We start from the raw sequence: 19,927 nt of genomic DNA, 5'->3' as shown, positions 1-19,927 counted from the left end.
GAAGTGAAATTATTGTAGAAATATAAAATTCTTAAGGGATTGGACAGGTTAGATACTGGAAAAATGTTCCCCATGTTGGGGGAGTCCAGAACCAGGGGTCACAGTTTAAGAATAAGGGATAGGCCATTTAGGACTGAGGTGAGGAAAACCTTTTTCACCCAGAAAGTTGTGAATCTGTGGTATTATCTGCCACAGAAGGCAGTGGAGGCCAATTCACTAGATGTTTTCAAGACAGAGTGGTGAATCTCTGGAATTCTCTGCCACAGAAGGTAGTTGAGGCCAGTTCATTGGCTATATTTAAGAGGGAGTTTGATGTGGCCCTTGTGGCTAAAGGGATCAGGGGGTATGGAGAGAAGGCAGGTACAGGATACTGAGTTGGATGATCAGCCATGATCATATTGAATGGCGGTGCAGGCTCGAAGGGCCGAATGGCCTACTCCTACATCTATTTTCTATGTTTCTATGTTTCTCCCTGTGACCGTGTGGGTTTTCTCTGTGTGCTCCAGTTTCCTCCCACATCCCAAAGATGTAAATGTTTGGAGGATAAATCCAGAAAGGAACCGCAGATACTGAAGATAGCCACAAAGTGCTGGAGTAACTCAGGGGATCAGGCAGCATCTCTGGAGAAAAAAAAAGATGGGTGACATTTGGGGTCTGGACCTGTAGGTTAATTGGCTTCAGTGAAAGTTATAAGTTGTCCCTAACGAGTAGGATACTGATCGTGTACGCGGTTTCACCGCAGACTCGATGGGCCGAAGGGCCTGTTTCCGCTCTGTGCCTCTAAAGTCCAAACTAAAGTCTAAATTCTGTCCCAGCGTCCCCGCGGGGAATGCATCGCTTTGAGGGATTTTGCAGGGATTAGCGTGAAAGCTGAGCCCTTTCGCACGTCCAGTGACAACAAGCCCGGGGCGCAGCATGAAGCGTCCCAGCTGATCAAAGCGGCGTCCCTAGCAACCGCCTGTTCCAACCACAGATTAATAGCAACCGGGTGGATCGCCACATCCTCTTATGCCGCAAAGCCTTGAGGTTTACACTGCAGCTCCGAGCATTTTTTATTGCATTATTCCATGCCCTGTCCTTTATATTAAAGACTGCAAACTCGCATGGGTTTCTAAGGTGCATCAGAGCGGCGGCGGGTGCAGGACGATGTCTTTCTCGCCAGACCTGCCTTTCTCCCCCGTTTCCAGCCTCTCCTTCTGCCTCAACGGACTGACGTGTCGAGAGAGGTACCGTATGCCTGAGGGCAAGCGCGACTGCTGATGCTGGAAGCCTGAAAAATTAAAGAACTGGTGTTGTAGGGATTCAGCTGGCCGGGCAGCGTCTGTGGAGAGAGGGGAGCAAGTTCCTGTTTCAGATCAATGGAATCACGGGCCAAGTAGCCCACTCCCTGCTTTGGTAGCCACAGGGTGTAGTGAGGGTAAGGATGAGGGAATACATAAATTTAAGGTGAGAGGGGCAAGATTTTATTCCTTGGAGTGCAGGTGGGTGAGAGGTGATCTAATACAGGTGTATAAACTTATGAGAGGAATAGATAGAGTGAATGCACAGAGTCTTGATAACAAATGTGTCTGGGAGAGACTGGGCAATGACCTTTGTTTGTGATACTTATCTATGTATTTATTAAGGGTTTGGGCATGCTAGAGGCAGGAAACATGTTCCAGATGTTGGTGGGGTCCAGAACCAGAGGCCACTGTTAAAAATAAGGGGTAAGCCATTTAGAACGGAGATGAGGAAACACTTTTTCACACAGAGAGTTGTGAGTGTGAAATTCTCTGCCCTGGAGTTCGGTCCTCATGAAGCTTCAAGAGAGAGCTAGATAGGGCTCTTGAAGACAGGCGATATGGGGAGAATTGTTCTTACCCTCCTCTCTTCCAGCCTCCCCTCACCCCCACCCCATCAACCTTTAGAATAGTCCTGACCCAAAACATCATCTATCCATGTTCACCAGAGATGCTGTCTGACCGTTGAGTTGTTCTAGCACTTTGTGTCTTTTATTTGTGAACCAGCATCTGCAGTTCTTGCTAATCTGTGTTGTTTCCTGACCACAGCGACACCCCCAAACGCAGACTGAAGCTCTCTCCTGACGATGGAAACCCAAGCCCCGAGGACTTGCTCGTTGCTACAGAGAACAAAACTCCTACAGGTCTGTACAAGTTGCCTCAACTGGCCACTATAGTCTGTTGCTATGGGGCCTTATTCTGCCCAGGGTGGAGGCAAAGAGGGCAAACACAATACTGTAAACTCTCATTATCACCTCTTTAGATCTTTTTATTACAGATTTCTGTTACAGCGGATTGTCCCTCTAAGAACACAGGCTGCTTGTTATACTGCAGAGACTATTGAAATTGGCAAGGCATTGACATTTGTAAGACATTATCATTGGTAAGGCATTGAAATTGACAAGGCATTGAAATTGACAAGGCATTGAAGTTGACCAGGCAAGAAGTTGGCAAGGCATTGAAATTGGCAAGGCATTTTTTCCATTGCACTGGAGTTTGGTGTGATTGTATTGTATTAAGCATAGTATTATCTGATCTGTTTTTGACTGTACCTCAGTACACGTGACAATAATAAACCTAAACACAGTAACGCACACTCATCACTGGATTGGAAGGAAGAATGTAGACAATACATGCAAGTCCCTTGTGTGGAACTTAAGTTTCACACAAAATTCTGACAAACCCACAGTTTTCTGAGAGAAGTAGGAACATTGCCCACTGTCCCAAAGAAAATAACTCTGCAATTTCTTTCTGACGTCTTAAAGGTGGCAGGGACCTTCTGAGTAAATGCTAAATCAGGAACCTGGACTGTAAGCAGGTTAGTTACTCGTATGAATTGTGTGACTTTTATAGGTCGATCTCCCATCTCACCATGTGGATTGGAGCCAAAGAGAAGACACAACAGGTACAGCTTGACAGAAGTATATAATATTATGAGAGGCATAGATAGGGTAGACAGTCAGAGCCGTTTTTCCAAGGTGGAAATATAAAATTCTGGAGGGCATGGCTTTAAGGTGAGTGGGGTAAAGTTTAAATGTGCGGGGCAAGTTTTTTTTACATAGAGGGTGATGGGTGCCTGAAACCAGCTGCCGGGGATGGTGGCGGAGGAAGATACGATAGTGATGTTTAAGAGGCTTTTAGATAGGGACATGGATATGCAGGGAATGGAGGAATATGGATTATGTGCAAGCACGTAAGAGTTGGTCTTGGCATCATGTTCAGCACAGACATTGAGGGCCGAAGGGCCTGTTCTTGTCTGTCCTGTTCTAAGTTTTATGTGATATGGGGCATTTCATCCATACATAGGGGCGGGCACAGTGGCACAGCAGTAGAGTTGCTGCTTTACAGTGCCAGACACCTGGGTTTGATCCTGACCTCAGATTCTATCTGTGTGGGGTTTGAACGTTCTCCCTGTGACCGTGTGGGTTTTCTCTGGGTGCTCCAGTTTTCTCCCACATGCCAAAGACGTACAGACGTGCAGGATAATTGGCCTCTGCAAATTGCCCTTGGAATTTAGGATTGAGCTAGTGTGAATGTGTGATCGCTGGTCAGCATGGACTCAGTAAGCCGAAGAGCCTGTTTCCAAAAAGTTCATCCTGTTTATTACATGCTTGCGAGAGTCTGAAGGGAGGGATGGTTAGTTTTGTTAATTCATCTTAAATGTATGCATCTTTGGTAAGGCTGATATTAACTGCCTACAGAAGCTGGCATTAGTCAGATCAGATCAAATCAGTTGATACATATATACATAAGGATGCAATGAAATTCCTTGTTCACATGAAGCTCCAAGAGTAAATAGCGTATACAGTAATGATAGATACAACAGTAAACACTATGACTGATGCCATACAGCAGAATGGTGCAAATACCACGTATCAGGATAGGGAAAGAGAAATTGATTGAAGGATTGAAAGATACAATATGACAAAGGCCCTTTGGCCCATCGAATCCATGATGACCATCGATCACCCGTTCACACTAGTTCAACGTTATCCCACTTTTGCGTCCACTCCCTACGCACTAGGCAGCAATTTACAGAGGCCAATTAACCTCATGTCTTTGGGGTGGGAGAGGAAAAGGCCTAATTATGCTCCCATAACTTATGAACTTTGCACCCGGAGGAAACCCACATGGTCACTGGGAGAACGTGCAAACTCCACACAGACAGCACCCAGGCTCAGGATCAAACCCAGGTCACTGGTGCTGTGAGGCAGCAGCTTACCAGTGTGCCACTGTGCACAAAATGGTTTAACATTTCAAAGAAGGTGGTGGGAAGGATGGGTAGAACAGGGAAGTATTTGTGATATTTCAGGCAGGGATTATTCAGGGTGTCAGGGGTTATGGGGAGCAGGCAGGAGAAAGTGGTTGAGAGGGAAAGATAGATCAGCCATGATTGAATAGCTGAGTAGCCTGAATGGCCTAACTCTGCTCCTATAACTTCTGAATTATGAACACGAATAGTGAGAGCAGGTTGATTTTTAATATTGTTCTTTGCTTGTAGCCGGACTCCCACAAGACCAAAAGCTTATAAACCGGTAAGATACAATAACAATTCTGTAGATTGCTGATCACTGATTGTTGTTTAAGGTACCTGGATGCCTTTAGAAATTGGCTCCACAGAGCCTCTAGTGGCAGAAGGCTGCAGCTACAGTAATCTAGAAAACTTGATGCATCAAATTAATATATCACATTTATCACATTCTTAGCAGGGCAAGTAAGTTTTGGAACAGAAGCTATGCAAAGCACAATCCTTTAATCTATAGTTTCTGATCCAAATAATTTCCACATTGAACAAAGAAGAGCACAGTAATAAAAAGGACCTGCAGATGCTAGTTTATACCAAGTCAAGTCAAGTCAAGTCAGATTTATTCGTCACGTGCACATAAAGTGCAGTGAAATGAACTTGCCAGCAGCGGTACAATAAAAAAAAACATAGTCACAACGTTCTGGAGTAACTAGTGGGTCAGACCTCATCTCTGAAAAAAATAGATAGTTGACGCTTCAGGTCGAGACCCTTCTTCTGACAGTTAAAGAACAATGCAATACAATACAATGTAATACAAATTTATTTGTCATTTGAACCTCGTTGAGGTCCAAATGAAATGTTGTTTCTGCAGTCATACATACAAAAAGAAAAAGACCCAAGACACAACACAATTTACACAGACATCCATCACAGCGCATCTCCTCCTCGCTGTGATGGAAGGCAAAAACGTATCTCTCCCCTGCACTCCCCTCTCCCCCTCATGTCAGAGTCAAAGCCCCCGGCGGGCGATGGTAATTGTCCCGTGGCCATTAATGCCGCGCCGGGTGATGCAAGGCCGCGCTCCGGATCTTGTTGTTGGAGCCCCCGGCCGGCACTAGCAAAGTCCCGCGGCCATTCCAAGCCGCGCGGGGCGATGATGTAAGGCCCCGCTCCAGGTAATCTTCAACCCCGCAACTCGGGCGGGAGAAGTCGCTGTTGCAGAAGCCCCTAAAAGCGGTCTCCCAGCAGGGACCCGCGGGCTCCCGGTGTCACTGTCTGCCAGACCTGCGGTTGGAGCCTCCGAATCTCCGGGGGTCGGGTCACAGCAGTGCGCCACCACCGCTCCGGTCTCGGCCAGCTCTGTGATGGTGAGTAGGTCCGCAGCTCCGCAACTGGAGCCCCAGGTCGTTCCTGCCGGAGGCCACTCCACGTTGCAGCCCCAACGACAACGGAGACCCGACAAAGAAAAGGTCGGGTCTCCCGTGCAGGGGAAAGATTTTAAAGTTTCCCCACCCCCCGCACCCCCACACACATACCCCGTCAAAAAATAAATAAAAACTACATTAAAACGAGACAGAAAATAATAAAAAGACAGACAGACTGCAGAGGCCGCTGCGACGTGAGTACTGTACAATACAGCACAGGCAACAATACAGAACTATACAGGCCCTTCGGCCCATAATATCTGTGCTGAATACGATGCCAAGTTAAACTACTCTGCAGGTGATCCATATCCCTCCAATTCCTGCATATCCAGCTATCTATCCAAAAGTCTATTAAATGCCACTATCGCATCTGCCTCCGCCACCACCTCAGGCAGTGTGTTGCATGCACCCACCACCCACTAAGATTTAAAACAAAACAATCATCCCCTTTAAACGATGCCCCGTGTTGTCTGAGTCCCTGTGCCTGTGATGTTGCTGTAAGCAAGATTTCTATTGCACGGTACCTCACCGAACCTGTGCAGATGACAATCAACTCAACTTCATATCCAACATCCTCTGCTTTCTTTCTATAGATGAGGCTTCTGGATAAAATACAGATGAACGCAGGAGGAAATTTATGTCGACTGGGAAAGGAAAATGTGAGTCTGAACGCTCTACCTTTTCATTTTAATTTTCCTCGTGGTTAGATTTCCTCCTCGGGTCTCAATGAGTCCATGATACTTTATTGCCACGTGTACCTCGGTACAGTGAAATGCTTTGTTTTGCATACAGACAACCCGACAAAACCATACAGCAGAACTCACCTAGGCAGTACACAAGTGTCGCCACTTGTCTGGCGCCGTTAAAGTCACAAATGTTCACAGAACATTCCTATCTACTGCCTGCGGGCCGCACATGGAAGTAGCTACCTACCCCCCCCCCCCCCCCCCCCATCTTTCACCCCTCTCGCCTCCCCCCCTTTCATCATTATTCTCGCCTCCCCCCCCCCCCCCCTCACCCTCTCGTAGGTTCATTTCTTATTCGTTCTCGATTCCTGCACTGTCCCCCCCAGCAGAGTGCATTGGGTGAATTTCCCCTCCCAGCCCTGGGTGATGGGTGTGGGTTGAGTGTGCGACGGGACAGTATAGAGGGAGCTTCACTCTATATCTAACCCATGCTGTCCCTGCCCTGGAAGTGTGTGATGGGACAGTGTAGAGGGAGCTTTGTCCCATATCAACTCTATCCTATCCAGCACCTGGGGTTATGCTCGATGACAGAATTTTCTGTTCATTAATCTTCAAGGTCTCCTTACACAATGCTATTCACCACAAATTTTAAGTAATAGTCCCTGTCCGTGTTGAGTCCTTAGGTCTGCACAGTGGCACAGTTGGTGGACCCACTGCCTCACAGCACCAGAAACCTAGGGTTCGATCCTGACGTTGGATGCTGTCTGTGTGTGGAGTTTGCAGGCTCTCCCTATCACCGCATGGGTTTCCTCCGGGTACTCTGGTTTCCTCCCACATCCCAAATGTTTGTTGGTTGATTGGCCCCCGGTAAATTGCCCCCTTGTGTGTAGGTTGTGGATAACGTGGGATAACATAGAACTTTACTTTAGACTTTTAGAGATACAGTACGGAAACAAACTCATCGGCCCACCATGCTGACCAGCGATTACTCCGTACACAAGCACCATCCTACACACACATTTGTAATTTTACTGAAGACAATTAACCTACAAATCTATACGTCTCTACAGTGTGGGAGGAAACTGGAGTACACGGAGAAAACCCACGCGCTCACAAGAAGAACGTACAAACTCCATACAGACAGCACCTGTAGTCAGGATCGAACCCAAGTCTCTGGCGCTGTAAGGCAGCAACTCTACCGCTGCGCCACCGTGCCACCCCATCACTTGTGAGAACGGGAGAGCGATGGTCGGTGTGGCCTCGGTTAGCCAAAGGGCTGTTTCCATGCTGTATCTCGGAACCAAACCAAACTTTGTGTGGGGGGGGGGGGTTGATACTGAGCTGAGCACATTTCTATGTTCATCCCAACAGGATCATGACTGTGAGCAATCAAGGCCTCCTCTCTCGTCGTCTATAACTCACATCGGCAGTAAACGAGGCGAACTGGAAGATGGACTTCAAACCCCAGCACAGAAAAAACGGAAAAGCAGAGTCCTCACAAACCCGGAGCCGGAGTCGGGACGGGTAAACGTTGTGACTGTCACCCTCTTGTCATTCAGTTGGAAAGGGGGCGGGAAGAGATTCACCAGGACGTTACCTGGGCTTGCGGTCTTGACTTATAGGGAGAGGCTGGACAGATTGATTGAATAAACTTGATTGTAAGATACAGCATGGAAACAGGGCCATCGGCCCACCGAGTTCACACCAACCATTGATCACCCGTTCACATTAGTTTGATGTTATCCCATTTTCTCATCCACTCCTTACACACAAGGGCCAATTTATCTACTAACCCACAAATTTTTGGGATTTAGTTCAGTTTATAGATACAGCATGGAAATGGGCTCTTCAGCCCACCAAGTCCATGCTGGCCATCGATCACCCATTCACACTTGTTCTCTGTTATCCCATTTTCTCATCCACTCCCTGCACAATTGGGAGTGTTTACAGACGAGCAATTTACCTACAAACAGGGAATGGGCTGCAGACACTAACGGATAACGACAGTAAAGCAATGACAGCATACACAATATGCATGATAAGGTGACTAATTATGAGGGCGGTGGGCAAAGCCAAATTGGATTTATTTTAAAGTAGAAAAATCTGATTAGGAAGGCCGATGAATCCAGGCCAATGATTAAAGTTAAAGCAGATGATAAAATTGTTTGATGAACATTTTGTAACTTTGTCAGTGTCAGAAATGTGGCGACTCTTGTGTACTGTCTAGGTGAGGTCTGCAGTATGATTTCACTAGATTGTATGCAAAACAAAGAACCTCACTGTACCCAGGTACATTTGACAAGAAAGTATCGGTGAATCATTGAATAGTACAAGGAAATACAATACTGTTTGTCCTGCTGAGTCAAGGTTTATGATAATACCATAAGACTTTGGAGTAGAATTATGCCCTTCAGCCCATCGAGTCCATTGAGGAGAGTGGGGTTGAGGAGAATGAGATGAAAAATTGGATCAGCCGTAATTGAATGGCGGAATAGACTCGATGGGCTGAATATCCTAATTCTGCTCCTATCTCTTGAGCTTTTGACGGCACTAAGCCTATATTCGCTGGAGTTCAGAAGAATGAGAGGGACCCTCATTGAAACATACAGAACTGTGAAAGGCTTGGATAGAGTGGATGTGGAGAAGATGGTTCCACGAGTGGGAGAGTCTAGGACTCGAGGTTATACTCAGAATTAAAGGACATTCTTTTAGGAATGAAATAGTGAGGAATTTCTTTAGTCAAAGGGCGGTGAATCTGTGGAATTCTTTGCCACAGAAGGCTGTGGAGGCAGTCAGAGGATATATTTAAGGCAAAGATAGATAGATTCTTGATTAGTACAGGTGTCAGAGCATAAGGAGAGAAAGCAGGAGAATGGGGTTAGGAGGGAGAGATAGAATGGCAACGATTGAATGGCGGAGTAGACGATGGACCAAATGGCCTAATTCTATTCCTATCTCCTATGATCTTATGATGTCTTCTGGTCTGGTAGTCGGGTAACCAGCCAAGAGTTTCTGCCAGGGAGGTAACGGGGAAGTGCCCGTTGCTTGTGTAACTTCTTCCCCAGCGGCAAGTCAGCATCTGGGGAGGGTATATCTGCTGATCTGGCCCAAAAGCAAATTCTTACTCTCATTCCCATTTCTAATCCCGTTTCCAGGTTTACAATTTCCGGCGTCTCTTCTCCTCCCAGAAGATTGAAGTTGAAGACATTGCAGACGCGGCTGAAAAACAAATCATCTGTGATCCCCCTCAGGTACGAGTCCTGACCTCCCATTTACCTCATTGGCGACCCTCAGACTATCTGTGATCGGATTTACCGGAGTCTGAAGAACGTCACCCATCCTTTTTCTCCAGAGATGCAGCCTGACCTGCTGAGTTACTCCAGCACTTTGTGTCTGTCTTTGATATAAACCAACATATGCAGTTCCTTTCTACATACTTTACTGGACTTTATCTTGCACTAAATGCTATTCCCATTACCCCATTATCTGTATACTGTGGATGGCTTGATTGTAATCGTGTATAGTTTTTCCACTGACTTGGGTAGCACGCAGGGAAAAAGCTTTTCACTGTACCTCGGTGCACGTGACAATAAACTAAACTAAACTAAACCCTTCCCTCTCACACCCACCCATCAGCCATCTTCTCCCAATCCCTCTCACTACCTCTCCTGTTCCCCCCTACTCACCTTCTCGTCTCCCTTCTGTTCCAAGTGGAAATTAAGGTTTGTTCTCTATGTAACCCATGCTGTCCTTGCCATGGGAGTGTGTGATGGGACAGTGTAGAGGGAGCTTCACTCTGTATCTAACCCATGCTGTCCCTGCCCTAGGAGCGTGTGTGGTGTGATTGTGTGCCTGTGAAACAGGAAAGTGCCACATTGTAACTGTGATGTTGCTGGTCCTTGTGGGAGGACCATTTGCCGGGGAGGGGAGTACTGACAGGGGGCTAACTAGTGTCTCCTTGCCACTTGATCTAGGCCTGTCTTCTGCCAGTGGAGGAGGGCAAGCATCAGGATCTAAAGTACATTGCTGCCCAAACGGTGAGTGTTCCATGCAAAAGGTGCAGAGAAGATTAACGAGGATATTGCCAAGACTCGTGGGCCTGAGCTACAGGGAGAGGTTGGCAGGCTAGGACTATTCCTTGGAGCACAGGAGGATGAGGGGTGATCTTAGTAAGTGTATAAAGTAATGAGAGGGTTTGATAGTGTAAAAGCATTTTACCCAGAATGGGGGAATCAAGAACCAGAGGATATAGGTTTATGGTGACAATAGACAATAGACAATAGCTGCAGGAGTAGGCCATTCGGCCCTTCGAGCCAGCACCGCCATTCAATGTGGTCATGGCTGATCATCCCCAGTCAGTACCCCGTTCCTGCCTTCTCCCCATATCCCCTGACTCCCCTATTTTTAAGAGCCCTATCTAGCTCTCTCTTGAAAGCATCCAGAGAATCTGAGGCAGAGAATTCCACAGACTCTCCACTCTCTGTGAGAAAAAGTGTTTCCTTGTCTCCGTCCCGTGAGGGGATAAAGATTTCATAGGAGCCAGAGAACCACCTTTTTCACACAAAGGGTGGTGGGTGAGCAGCCGGAAGAGGTAGTCGAGGCAGGTACTACCACAACATTTAAATAACATTTAGTCAGGTACATGGATAGGACAGGTCTCGAGGGAAGTGGGCCAAACACAGGCAGTTGGGATGTGTAAATGAGGCATGTTGGTCGGTGTCGGCAAGTTGGACCCAGGAGCCTGTTTCCACGCTGTATGACTCTATGACTCAAGGCGGCACAGTGGCGACGGGGTAGAGTTGCTGCCTCACAGTGCCGAAGACCCACGTTCGATCCTGACCTCGAGTGCTGTCCGTGCGGAGTTTGTACGTTCCCCTTGTTTCCCCTGGGTGCTCTGGTTTCTTCCACATGCAAGTTTGTAGGTTAATTGGCTTCTGTTAATTGTCCCTAGTGTGTAGGTTGGAACTAGTATACGGGTGATCGCTGGTCGGCGCAGACTCGGTGGGCCGAAGGGACTGTTTCCATGCTGTATCTCTAAAATAAAATAAAAAATACCCACAGGATTATCTCTTTGAGTGGCTGTACATTATTTTAGGGTATTTGAGTGGCTGTACATTAAGGTGGGAAAAGGAACAGTGGGAACACAAATTCCTTCCTGTTTGCTGTAACAATTGGCTCACAAAAGCTGTATTATATCCGCTGTTCTAGGTGTAGACTCCTATCGGCAAGACCAAGCGCAGACTGGCAGATTGTTCCACTGAACACTTAAGCTCAGTCCGCCCGGTCCAACACAATCTCACGGTTGCCAAACATTTTAACTTCTCTTCCCATTCCCATACTGACCCTCAGCACAGTTAGCACGCAACAAAAGCTTCTCACTGTTCCTCAGTACACGTGGCAATAAACTAAACACCAAACTCCTGTCCTGGGACTTCTCCGCTGTCAGAGTGAGGCCACATGCAAATTGGAGGAAGAGCAGCCTTACAACCCAGAGATTGAACGTTGATATCTCTCATTTCAAATAACTCTTGCATTCCCTCTCTCCACCCCCTACCCTCCTCCCCCACCCTAGTCATGCTCCTCGTTCCACTGTTTGCATCTTTGTCTCCCTTTGTTACCACCCCTTCCACAGCCAACAATGGGCCATTATGGGCTCCACCCTTCCCTGGTCATTTGTTGCTGGCCCTGCTTTGTTCTGGCCTTTTCCTATCTCTAGTTCCCTCTCCCCCTCTACTTTCAGTCTGAAGAAGGGTTCCCGACCACAAATATCACACATCCTTTTTCTCTGGAGATGCTGCCTGACCTGCTGGGTTACTCCAGCACTCTGCACTTTGTGTGTATCTTTGGTATATAGCAGCATCTGCAGTTCCTTTCGATAACTTTTGCCTGAGGATATGTTTATAGGTAGCTGAATTGCTGATGAAGAACTTTGATCACCTTATCGATGAGTACGTTATCGTGGATTGCCGTTACCCTTATGAATATAAGGGAGGACACATTAAGGTATGTTCCTGTAGACACAGGGAAGTGCAGGTGATGGAATCTTGCGTAGAACATGTTTTATTCTGCACTTGCTACCCTTTCAATACATGAGCTGCCTATTGCTGCTCTTTGAATGTAGAAACAAGGAACTGCTGATGCTGGTTTACCAATGAAGACAGAAAGTGCTGGGATAACTCAACGGGTCAAGCAGCATCTCTGGAGAACATGAATGGGTGATTTAGACTCAGGTGAGGGGTGTTTCATTGGAACTTGTCCCCCCAAGAATAATCTAAATCTCCAGACCACATGGGAAGGTGACGTTTTGAGTCTGGACATTTCTTCAGACTCCAAAACATCACCTATCCATGTTGCCCAGAGATGCTTCCCAACCCGCTGAGTTACTCCAGCACTTTGTGTCTTTAAAAAAAAAAACAGCATCTGCAGTTCCTTGTTTCTTGACAATCCTGGGGTTTAACCTAGTCAGGGCTCAATCCTGACTACAGGTATCACGTGCGATTTCTCCTGGTGCTCCGGTTTCCTCCCACGCTCGAAAGATATCCAGGTTTGTAGGTTAATTGGCTTTGGTAAAATTGTAAATTGTCCCTGGGGTGTAGGAGTGGCTGGTCAGCACGGACTCGGAGGGCTGAAGGGCCCGTTTCTGCGCTGTATCTCCAAACTAAACTAATCTATGTGTATGTAAACAAAAATAATCTATGTGAATGTGTGCTTGAGTGTGTGTGGGCATTCATGCATTTGTGTGTGAACTATAGAATGCAGGTATATCCTACTGCAATTTTAGTTTATTGCATTGCAATTAATTTTATCAGGTGTATGATGCTTGAACATTTGATGGCTCTGGGCCTGTAATCGCTGGAGTTTAGAAAGATTAGGGTTTTTTTTTTTAAAGATTGCAACTTACCAAATTGTGAAAGGCCCGGAGAGAGTGGATGTGGAGAAAATGTTTCCACTAGTGGGAGAGTCTAGGGCCAGAGGGCACAGTCTCAGAATAAAACAACCTATCTTTAGAAAGGAGATGAGGAGGAATTCCTTTAGTCAGAGTGTGGTGAATCTGTGGAATTCACATTGCTACAGACAGCAGTAGAGGCCGAGTCTTTGGGTATTGTTAAAGCAGTGATTGACAGGTTTTTGATTAGTACGGGTGTCAAATGTTGAGGGGGAAAAGGCAAGAGAACGGGGTTGAGAGGGCAAGATAGATAAGCCATAATAGAATGGTGGAACAGACTTGATGGGCCGAAAGGCCCAATTATGCACCTATGTCTAATGAATGTTTTAGTTTAGTTTAGTACTGAGGTAAAGTGAAAAGCTTTTTGTTGTGACCTATCTGGTCAGCACAAAGACTATACCTGATTACAACCGAGCTGTCCACAGTGTACAGATACAGGATGAAGGGAATAACATTTAGAGCAAGTCCAGTAATGTCCGATTAAAGATAGTTCAAAGGTCTCCAATTAGGTAGATGGGAGGTCAGGGCCGCTCTCTAGTTGTTTAAGGATGGTTCAGTTGCCTGATGACAACTTATAAAAATGACTAAAGCAATAATATATATTATTATAAAGCTTACAAATATAAATGCAATGCAATAAGGTAAGATGACACTTCCTTGCAGCATGCTGAGAGGAGGATGTCTCCGCTCTGTCTGTTTGTAGCAGGCACTTGCTGTCAGGGTAGGTAGGCAAGGTAGGCACTGCCAGCCCTGACTAAAAATATAAAATGATAATTATTAAATATAAATAGTAAAGGCAGGGGAGAATTATGCCTATCTAAGAGATCGATCTCATAAGTAGGCATAATTATCCGTGCCTTTCATGCACAGTACATGTAATACGCGAAAGTCTGTGCAGCCCACGTGCCATCGACGCTGCTTCAAGACGTCAATTTCAAGGGGAGCTGAAGGCAGCTGAAATTCTGCCTTTGCAGCTTGGACTGCGTACTGCGCATGCAGCCTACTGCGCATACACAGCGCACGTATCTTGCCGGTTATTCAAACATGGATTGCCATTATCTTAAGAGTATGTTAAGAAACAAAGAGAGAAGAACGGAGTTTGTGTACCAATAATGTGCTAAGTAGATTTCTTTGAGCTAAATGTTTTTAAATACCGTATATCCCGGCAATGAAGATGTTATTTTTTACCCAAAAATAAGGCACGAAATGTAGCTGCATCTTGGAGGCCGAGGGTTGGTAGCCAAGAAAGATAGACCTGGCTATCCCTCAGTACAGCAGCTTCAAGAACGATGTTGCTGTATTGAGCCAAGTCTATCCCTCATTGCTGGCAGCTGATGGGAAGTGGCTGTAAAAGGATAGCGCCTCTGGGAGGGGGCGGGGAAGAGTTCCTTTGACAGAGTGTGGGTAGTCTGTTCAGGGGTAAGGTTGCGGGGAGGGCAGGAGCGTTGAGAAAGAGGGGGTCGGGGATCATGCCAGCAACCGGCTCAATAGCAGGTCAGCGGGCGATGGATAACAGGACAGCGGGCAGTGGAGCTTACTCCATGTAACCTAAATTATTCCCTTGTTCGCGCTGACACTACCCGCTGTCCTGTTATCCATCGCCCGCTGACCCGCTCTGCGTTATGATCTTTGCTCTTGAGCTGGTCCCCTCACTGTTCAGATGGAGAGCACTGCCAGAGGAGAGTGGGCCGGCAGAAGGCGCTGAGGTCCCGGCAGTCACTCGCAGCCACCCGAGCTCCATTCCTCCCCGGCCACAATGCGGTGGCTCTGCGCCCGGAGCGCCGCGGCAGCGGTGAGTGAGTGGGTTACTAGCATGATCCCCGACCCCCTCCTTCTCAACGCTCCTGCCCTCCCTGCAATTTTACCCCTGGCCAGACTCCCCACACGCTGTGAATGGAACTCTCCCCCCAATTGGTCCCTTGAACTAGTATTGTCATTCAATAAGATCACAACTGATTCAACTTGTCCCTGTGTACTCCCATTTTTCCCACCATCTCTCCACCTGCCGTCACCCTCCACCCCCCACATATTCAGTAATTTAGAATGAAGTCGATTTGGAAGCCTTGAGCAAATTGAATTGTTACTTTCTTTATTTTAATTTTTTATTTTAACGGAGAGGAGAACAATCTGCGCATGCGCGGTTTAAGATTTTTATTAATGCTGATTAACTGCCTACCCTGAGTAATTACTCACGGGAAGTGCCTGGTTTGCAGGGAGCGCTGAACCTGTACACGGACGAGCAACTGGTCAACACTTTCTTCCCGACTCCGCTGTGGCCCGGGCCGGCGAGGGGGCGTTCTGTCATCATCTTCCACTGCGAGTTCTCCTCCCAGCGAGCCCCCAGGATGTGAGTGACACAGGCGTCCTGCTCTCTCCCCCCTCTCCCCACTCTATCCCCCTCAACACCCTCCCCCCTCGGCCTCTGTCCCCCACGACTTGCTGAGTCTTATCTCAGTTATCCCCCCTGAAACTGTATACACACATACATACGCACGTACATGCGAACACGCACGTACATGTACACGCACACATGTACATGCACCGCACGCACACTTGCACAAACTCATGCATGCACACACAGACAAGCATAGATATACGCAAACATATGCACACACACTTAGACACACAGACAAACACACCTATATACACACACAAGCGTAACACGCACACACAAAACAAGTGTACATACACAACACACACACACACACACACACACACACACACACACACACACACACACACACACACACACACACACACACACACACACACACACACACACACACACACACACACACACACACACACACACACACACACACACACACACACACACACACACACATAAGTGTACATACACACACACACACACACACACACACACATACAAACATACACACACACACACATAGACACATAGAAACAAACATACACACACGCGTACACACATACACACACAAGCACACACACGGGTTGGGACCCTTCTTTAAACTGATTGTATGAATGTAGTGAGGGGGAGAAACATGGAAGCGAAATGGGTGCGACATAGAGCCTGACAAGTGATAGGTGGATTCAGGTGAAGGAGAACAAAGAAAAGACACAGAGTGGGGGAGTAACGCAGCGGGTCAGGCAGCATCTGTGGAGAACATGGATAGGTGATGTTTTGGGTTGAGTCCCTTGTTCAGACGCAGGTGAGGGAGTGTTTTATTGGTGGAGGGTTGGACAAAGATGCATCTATATCTTAATTGACTTGTTCCTCCCTTAATATTCCAAATATTTGACATCCACAGCTGTCGGAGCCTAAGACGACTGGATCGGAATATAAACGTGTATCCCAGGCTCTGCTTTCCAGAGCTTTACCTTCTGAAGGACGGCTACAAGCATTTCTTCCAGCAATTTGAGGTAACCCAGTTGGATGCCCCACTAACAGGGTCAACCTAGGGCCCTATGGGGTATTTAAAAAGGGAGAGGTCAGATATCCTTAGACTTCAGAGATACAGTGCAGAGACAGGTCCTTTGACCCACCGGGTTCACACCGACCAGTGATTCCCTCATACACTACACTATCCTACACACTGGGAACCACTTACAATTCTATTAAAGCCAATTAACCTACAAACCTGTATGTCTTTGGAATGTGGGAGGAAACCGGAATTCTTGGAGAAAAATTATGCGGTCATAGGGAGAACGTGCAAACTCTGTACAGACAGCACCCGTAGTCAGGATCAAACCCGGGTCTCTGGTGCTGTAAGACAGCAACTCTACCGCTGAGCCACAGTGCCGCCCTGGTCTATCCTTCGGTAACCTGTATGGCAGCTTCCATACAGCACCAGAGATCCAGGTTCGATCCTGACCTCAGATGCTGTCTGTATGGAGTTTCCACGTTCTCCATATGACCGCATGAGCTTCCTCCGGGTGCTCCGGTTCCCCCTCCCCCACATTCAAAAAGATGTGCGTGTTTTAGGTGAGCTGGCTTCTGTAAATTGTCCCTAGTGTGTAGGATAGAACTGGTGAATGGGGATGATTGCTGGTCAGTACAGACTCGGTGGGCCGAAGGGTCCATTTCTCTGTACAGTATCTCCAAAATTAAATTCCACTAATCTTCATGTCTTGGAATATGAATCATAAAACAGCGCAGCACAGCATACAATCAAGTCAAATTCAAGTACAATAGGTAGAGCAAAGGAGAGAATATAGTTCTCAGCATTGTAGCATCAGTTCAACAGCCAAAGTCCAATGTCCGCAATGGGGTAGAGGTGAATCGGACAGTACCCTAGCTTATGGAAGGACTGCTCAGATGCCTGATTCAAGAGGGTAAGAAGCTGTTCCTGAATCTGTGGTCCAAGGATTAATTTTTGCGAAAGATCACTGGTCATTCACACGCAACAATAAACTTTCCACTGTACCTCGGTACGCGTGACAACAAACTAAACTAAGCTAATGTACAGTGAATGTTTTTTTTGTTTCATGCTATCCAGTCAGCAAAAAGATGATACAACATTACAATCAGGTTATTCACATTGTACAGATAGAGGATGAAGGGAATAACGTTTTGTGCAACATTACAGTTAAGTCCAAGTAAAGATAGACCGAGGGTCTCTAATGAGGCAGATGGGAGGTCAGGAACGCTCTCCAGCTGGCAAAGAGGACGGTTTAGTTGCCTGATGCGTTGCTTCATAGTGCCTGGATGCATCCACAGGCTTTACCCTTGTTTCTCTGTCACGCAGATACTCTGTGAGCCTCGGGGATACGTCCAGATGCACCACAAGGATCACCGGGAGGAGCTGCGCGCCGTGCGGAGGAAGGCGGGACTGTCGTCCGGACGTTGCAGGCGGAAGCAGCTCCTCACGGGGCCAAACGCACACTGAGAGTGGTAGCTCACGGAACATAGAACAGCACAAGAACAGGCCCTTCGGCCCACAATACCCATGCTGAACATGATATTTTGAACAACCTGTGCCCTCCAGATCATGAACCTTGTGAATATGGAACAGTACAGGAACAGGCCCTTCGGCCCACAATGTTGGTACTGAACATGATGCCCAGACCAACTGGTTCTCTAGTTCCTGATTCCCCTATTCTGGGGAAAAAAAGACTGCCATCACCCTATGTATTCCTCTCACGATCTTGTACACCTCTATAATATCACTCCTCACCCTCCTGCGCTACCAGGAATTAAGTCCTAGCCTGCCCAACCTCTCCCTGCTCAGGTCCTTGGGTCCTTGCAACATCCTTATGAATCTTAAACCTATGTCCTCCCAAGATGATGAGGGGTGATCTACAGAGGTGTATAAAACAATGAGGAGGATAGATATGGTGAATGCACATGATCTTTTACCTAGAGGGGGTAAAGGAGGGCACAGGTTTAAGGTGAGAGGGATAAAATTTAAAAAAAATCCATATACAGGCAACACGGTGGCGCAGCTGGTAGGGCCACTGCCTCACATTGCCAGATACGCTGGTTCAACCCTGACCTTGGATGCTGCCTGTGTGGAGTTTGTATGTTCTCCCTGTGACAGCGTGGGTTTCCTCCGGGCACTCCAGCTTTCTTCCACAACCCAAAGACGTGGGGTTATTGGCCCTTTGTAAAATTGCCCCGAGTATGTAGGGAGTGGAAGTGGGAAAACATGGAACCAGCGTGAATGAGTGATCAATTGTCGACATGGACTCGGTGGGCCGAAGGGCCTGTTTCGATGCTGCATCTCTAAACTAAACCTGAGGGGCAATTTGGAGTTGAGAACTGCGGCAGATCAGTCATATATAATGGTGGGCTGGGCTTGAGAGGTCAAATGGCCGGCTCCTGTTTTCTTGTCTTCTTAAGTTGAGTTATTCATTTGTGTTATCCCTTTGTTCTGTGCAAAGGATCCAGCCCATTTCACCATAACAAAGTCAAAGAGTTTAATAGATTAGTATTAAGCATGGTATATGGTACCAGTTTACTAGTTATTTTATGAGCATGCTAGACTAAGTGGGACCCGTTGGGTCCCATGTTCACACAGGAGCGCTGGTCCCCCAAAGCAATATTCCACCTCTCTACCAATTCCACTATTGGTTACCAGTGGAGGGGGGGGGGTCTTTCTGGAGCGCTAGCATGGGCATTGCGGGCTGAAGGGAATGGTTTCCAGAGGGCTAGTATGGACATTGTGGCCGAATGGATTCTTGGGCTGGCGACTCAGTCACTCAAGCATATTGTGCTGGCAGCTCACTCACTCACAGCTGATGGGCTGGTTGTTGACTCACGGCTATTCCTTGAAATTACATTTCAAGCAGGGTGCAATGCCACCAAATTCAAGTGCAGTTTCATCCCACTTCAAGCAGGTGCAAGGCCACCAAATTCAAGTGCCGTGTCATGCCACTTCAAGCAGGGTGCAAGGCCACTAAAGACAGAGAGTCGTGACCTCTCCCTCCCCCATCTTGCAGAGACTGACTGAGGCACTCAACATTTCCGGGTTTTATAGTCCCTCCGGAAGGGGCGTGGCCTTCAGGAGAGAGAATCTCAACATTTTTTAAACACTAATAGCTTTTTTATTTTTTCATCGATGGGAAAAATCCTCTTGTCCTGCCCAGCGGAGAGGGACTCTGAGTAAGATGGCCAAAAATCACAGTCATAAGAGGTAGTGTTTTTT

At 47.1% G+C, this 19,927-nt stretch overlaps 1 protein-coding gene across 1 annotated transcript; it reads left to right on the top strand.

Annotated features, from left to right (window-relative positions):
- Positions 1-736: 736 nt before the first annotated feature.
- cdc25d (cell division cycle 25 homolog d) lies at positions 737-19,927 on the top strand. Its single transcript, XM_055647061.1, has 12 exons — positions 737-1,226; positions 2,049-2,143; positions 2,853-2,904; positions 4,501-4,534; positions 6,263-6,328; positions 7,727-7,879; positions 9,511-9,606; positions 10,330-10,392; positions 12,260-12,358; positions 15,515-15,648; positions 16,592-16,703; positions 18,029-19,927. Exons 1-12 carry the CDS (start codon positions 1,009-1,011, stop codon positions 18,167-18,169), a joined length of 1,263 nt encoding a protein of 420 aa, XP_055503036.1. The 5' UTR covers positions 737-1,008; the 3' UTR covers positions 18,170-19,927.

The sequence above is a fragment of the Leucoraja erinacea genome, chromosome 15 (assembly GCF_028641065.1).
Source record: "Leucoraja erinacea ecotype New England chromosome 15, Leri_hhj_1, whole genome shotgun sequence".
Classification (NCBI taxonomy): Eukaryota; Metazoa; Chordata; class Chondrichthyes; order Rajiformes; family Rajidae; genus Leucoraja; species Leucoraja erinaceus.
This window is presented reverse-complemented; position numbering and strand designations above follow the sequence as displayed.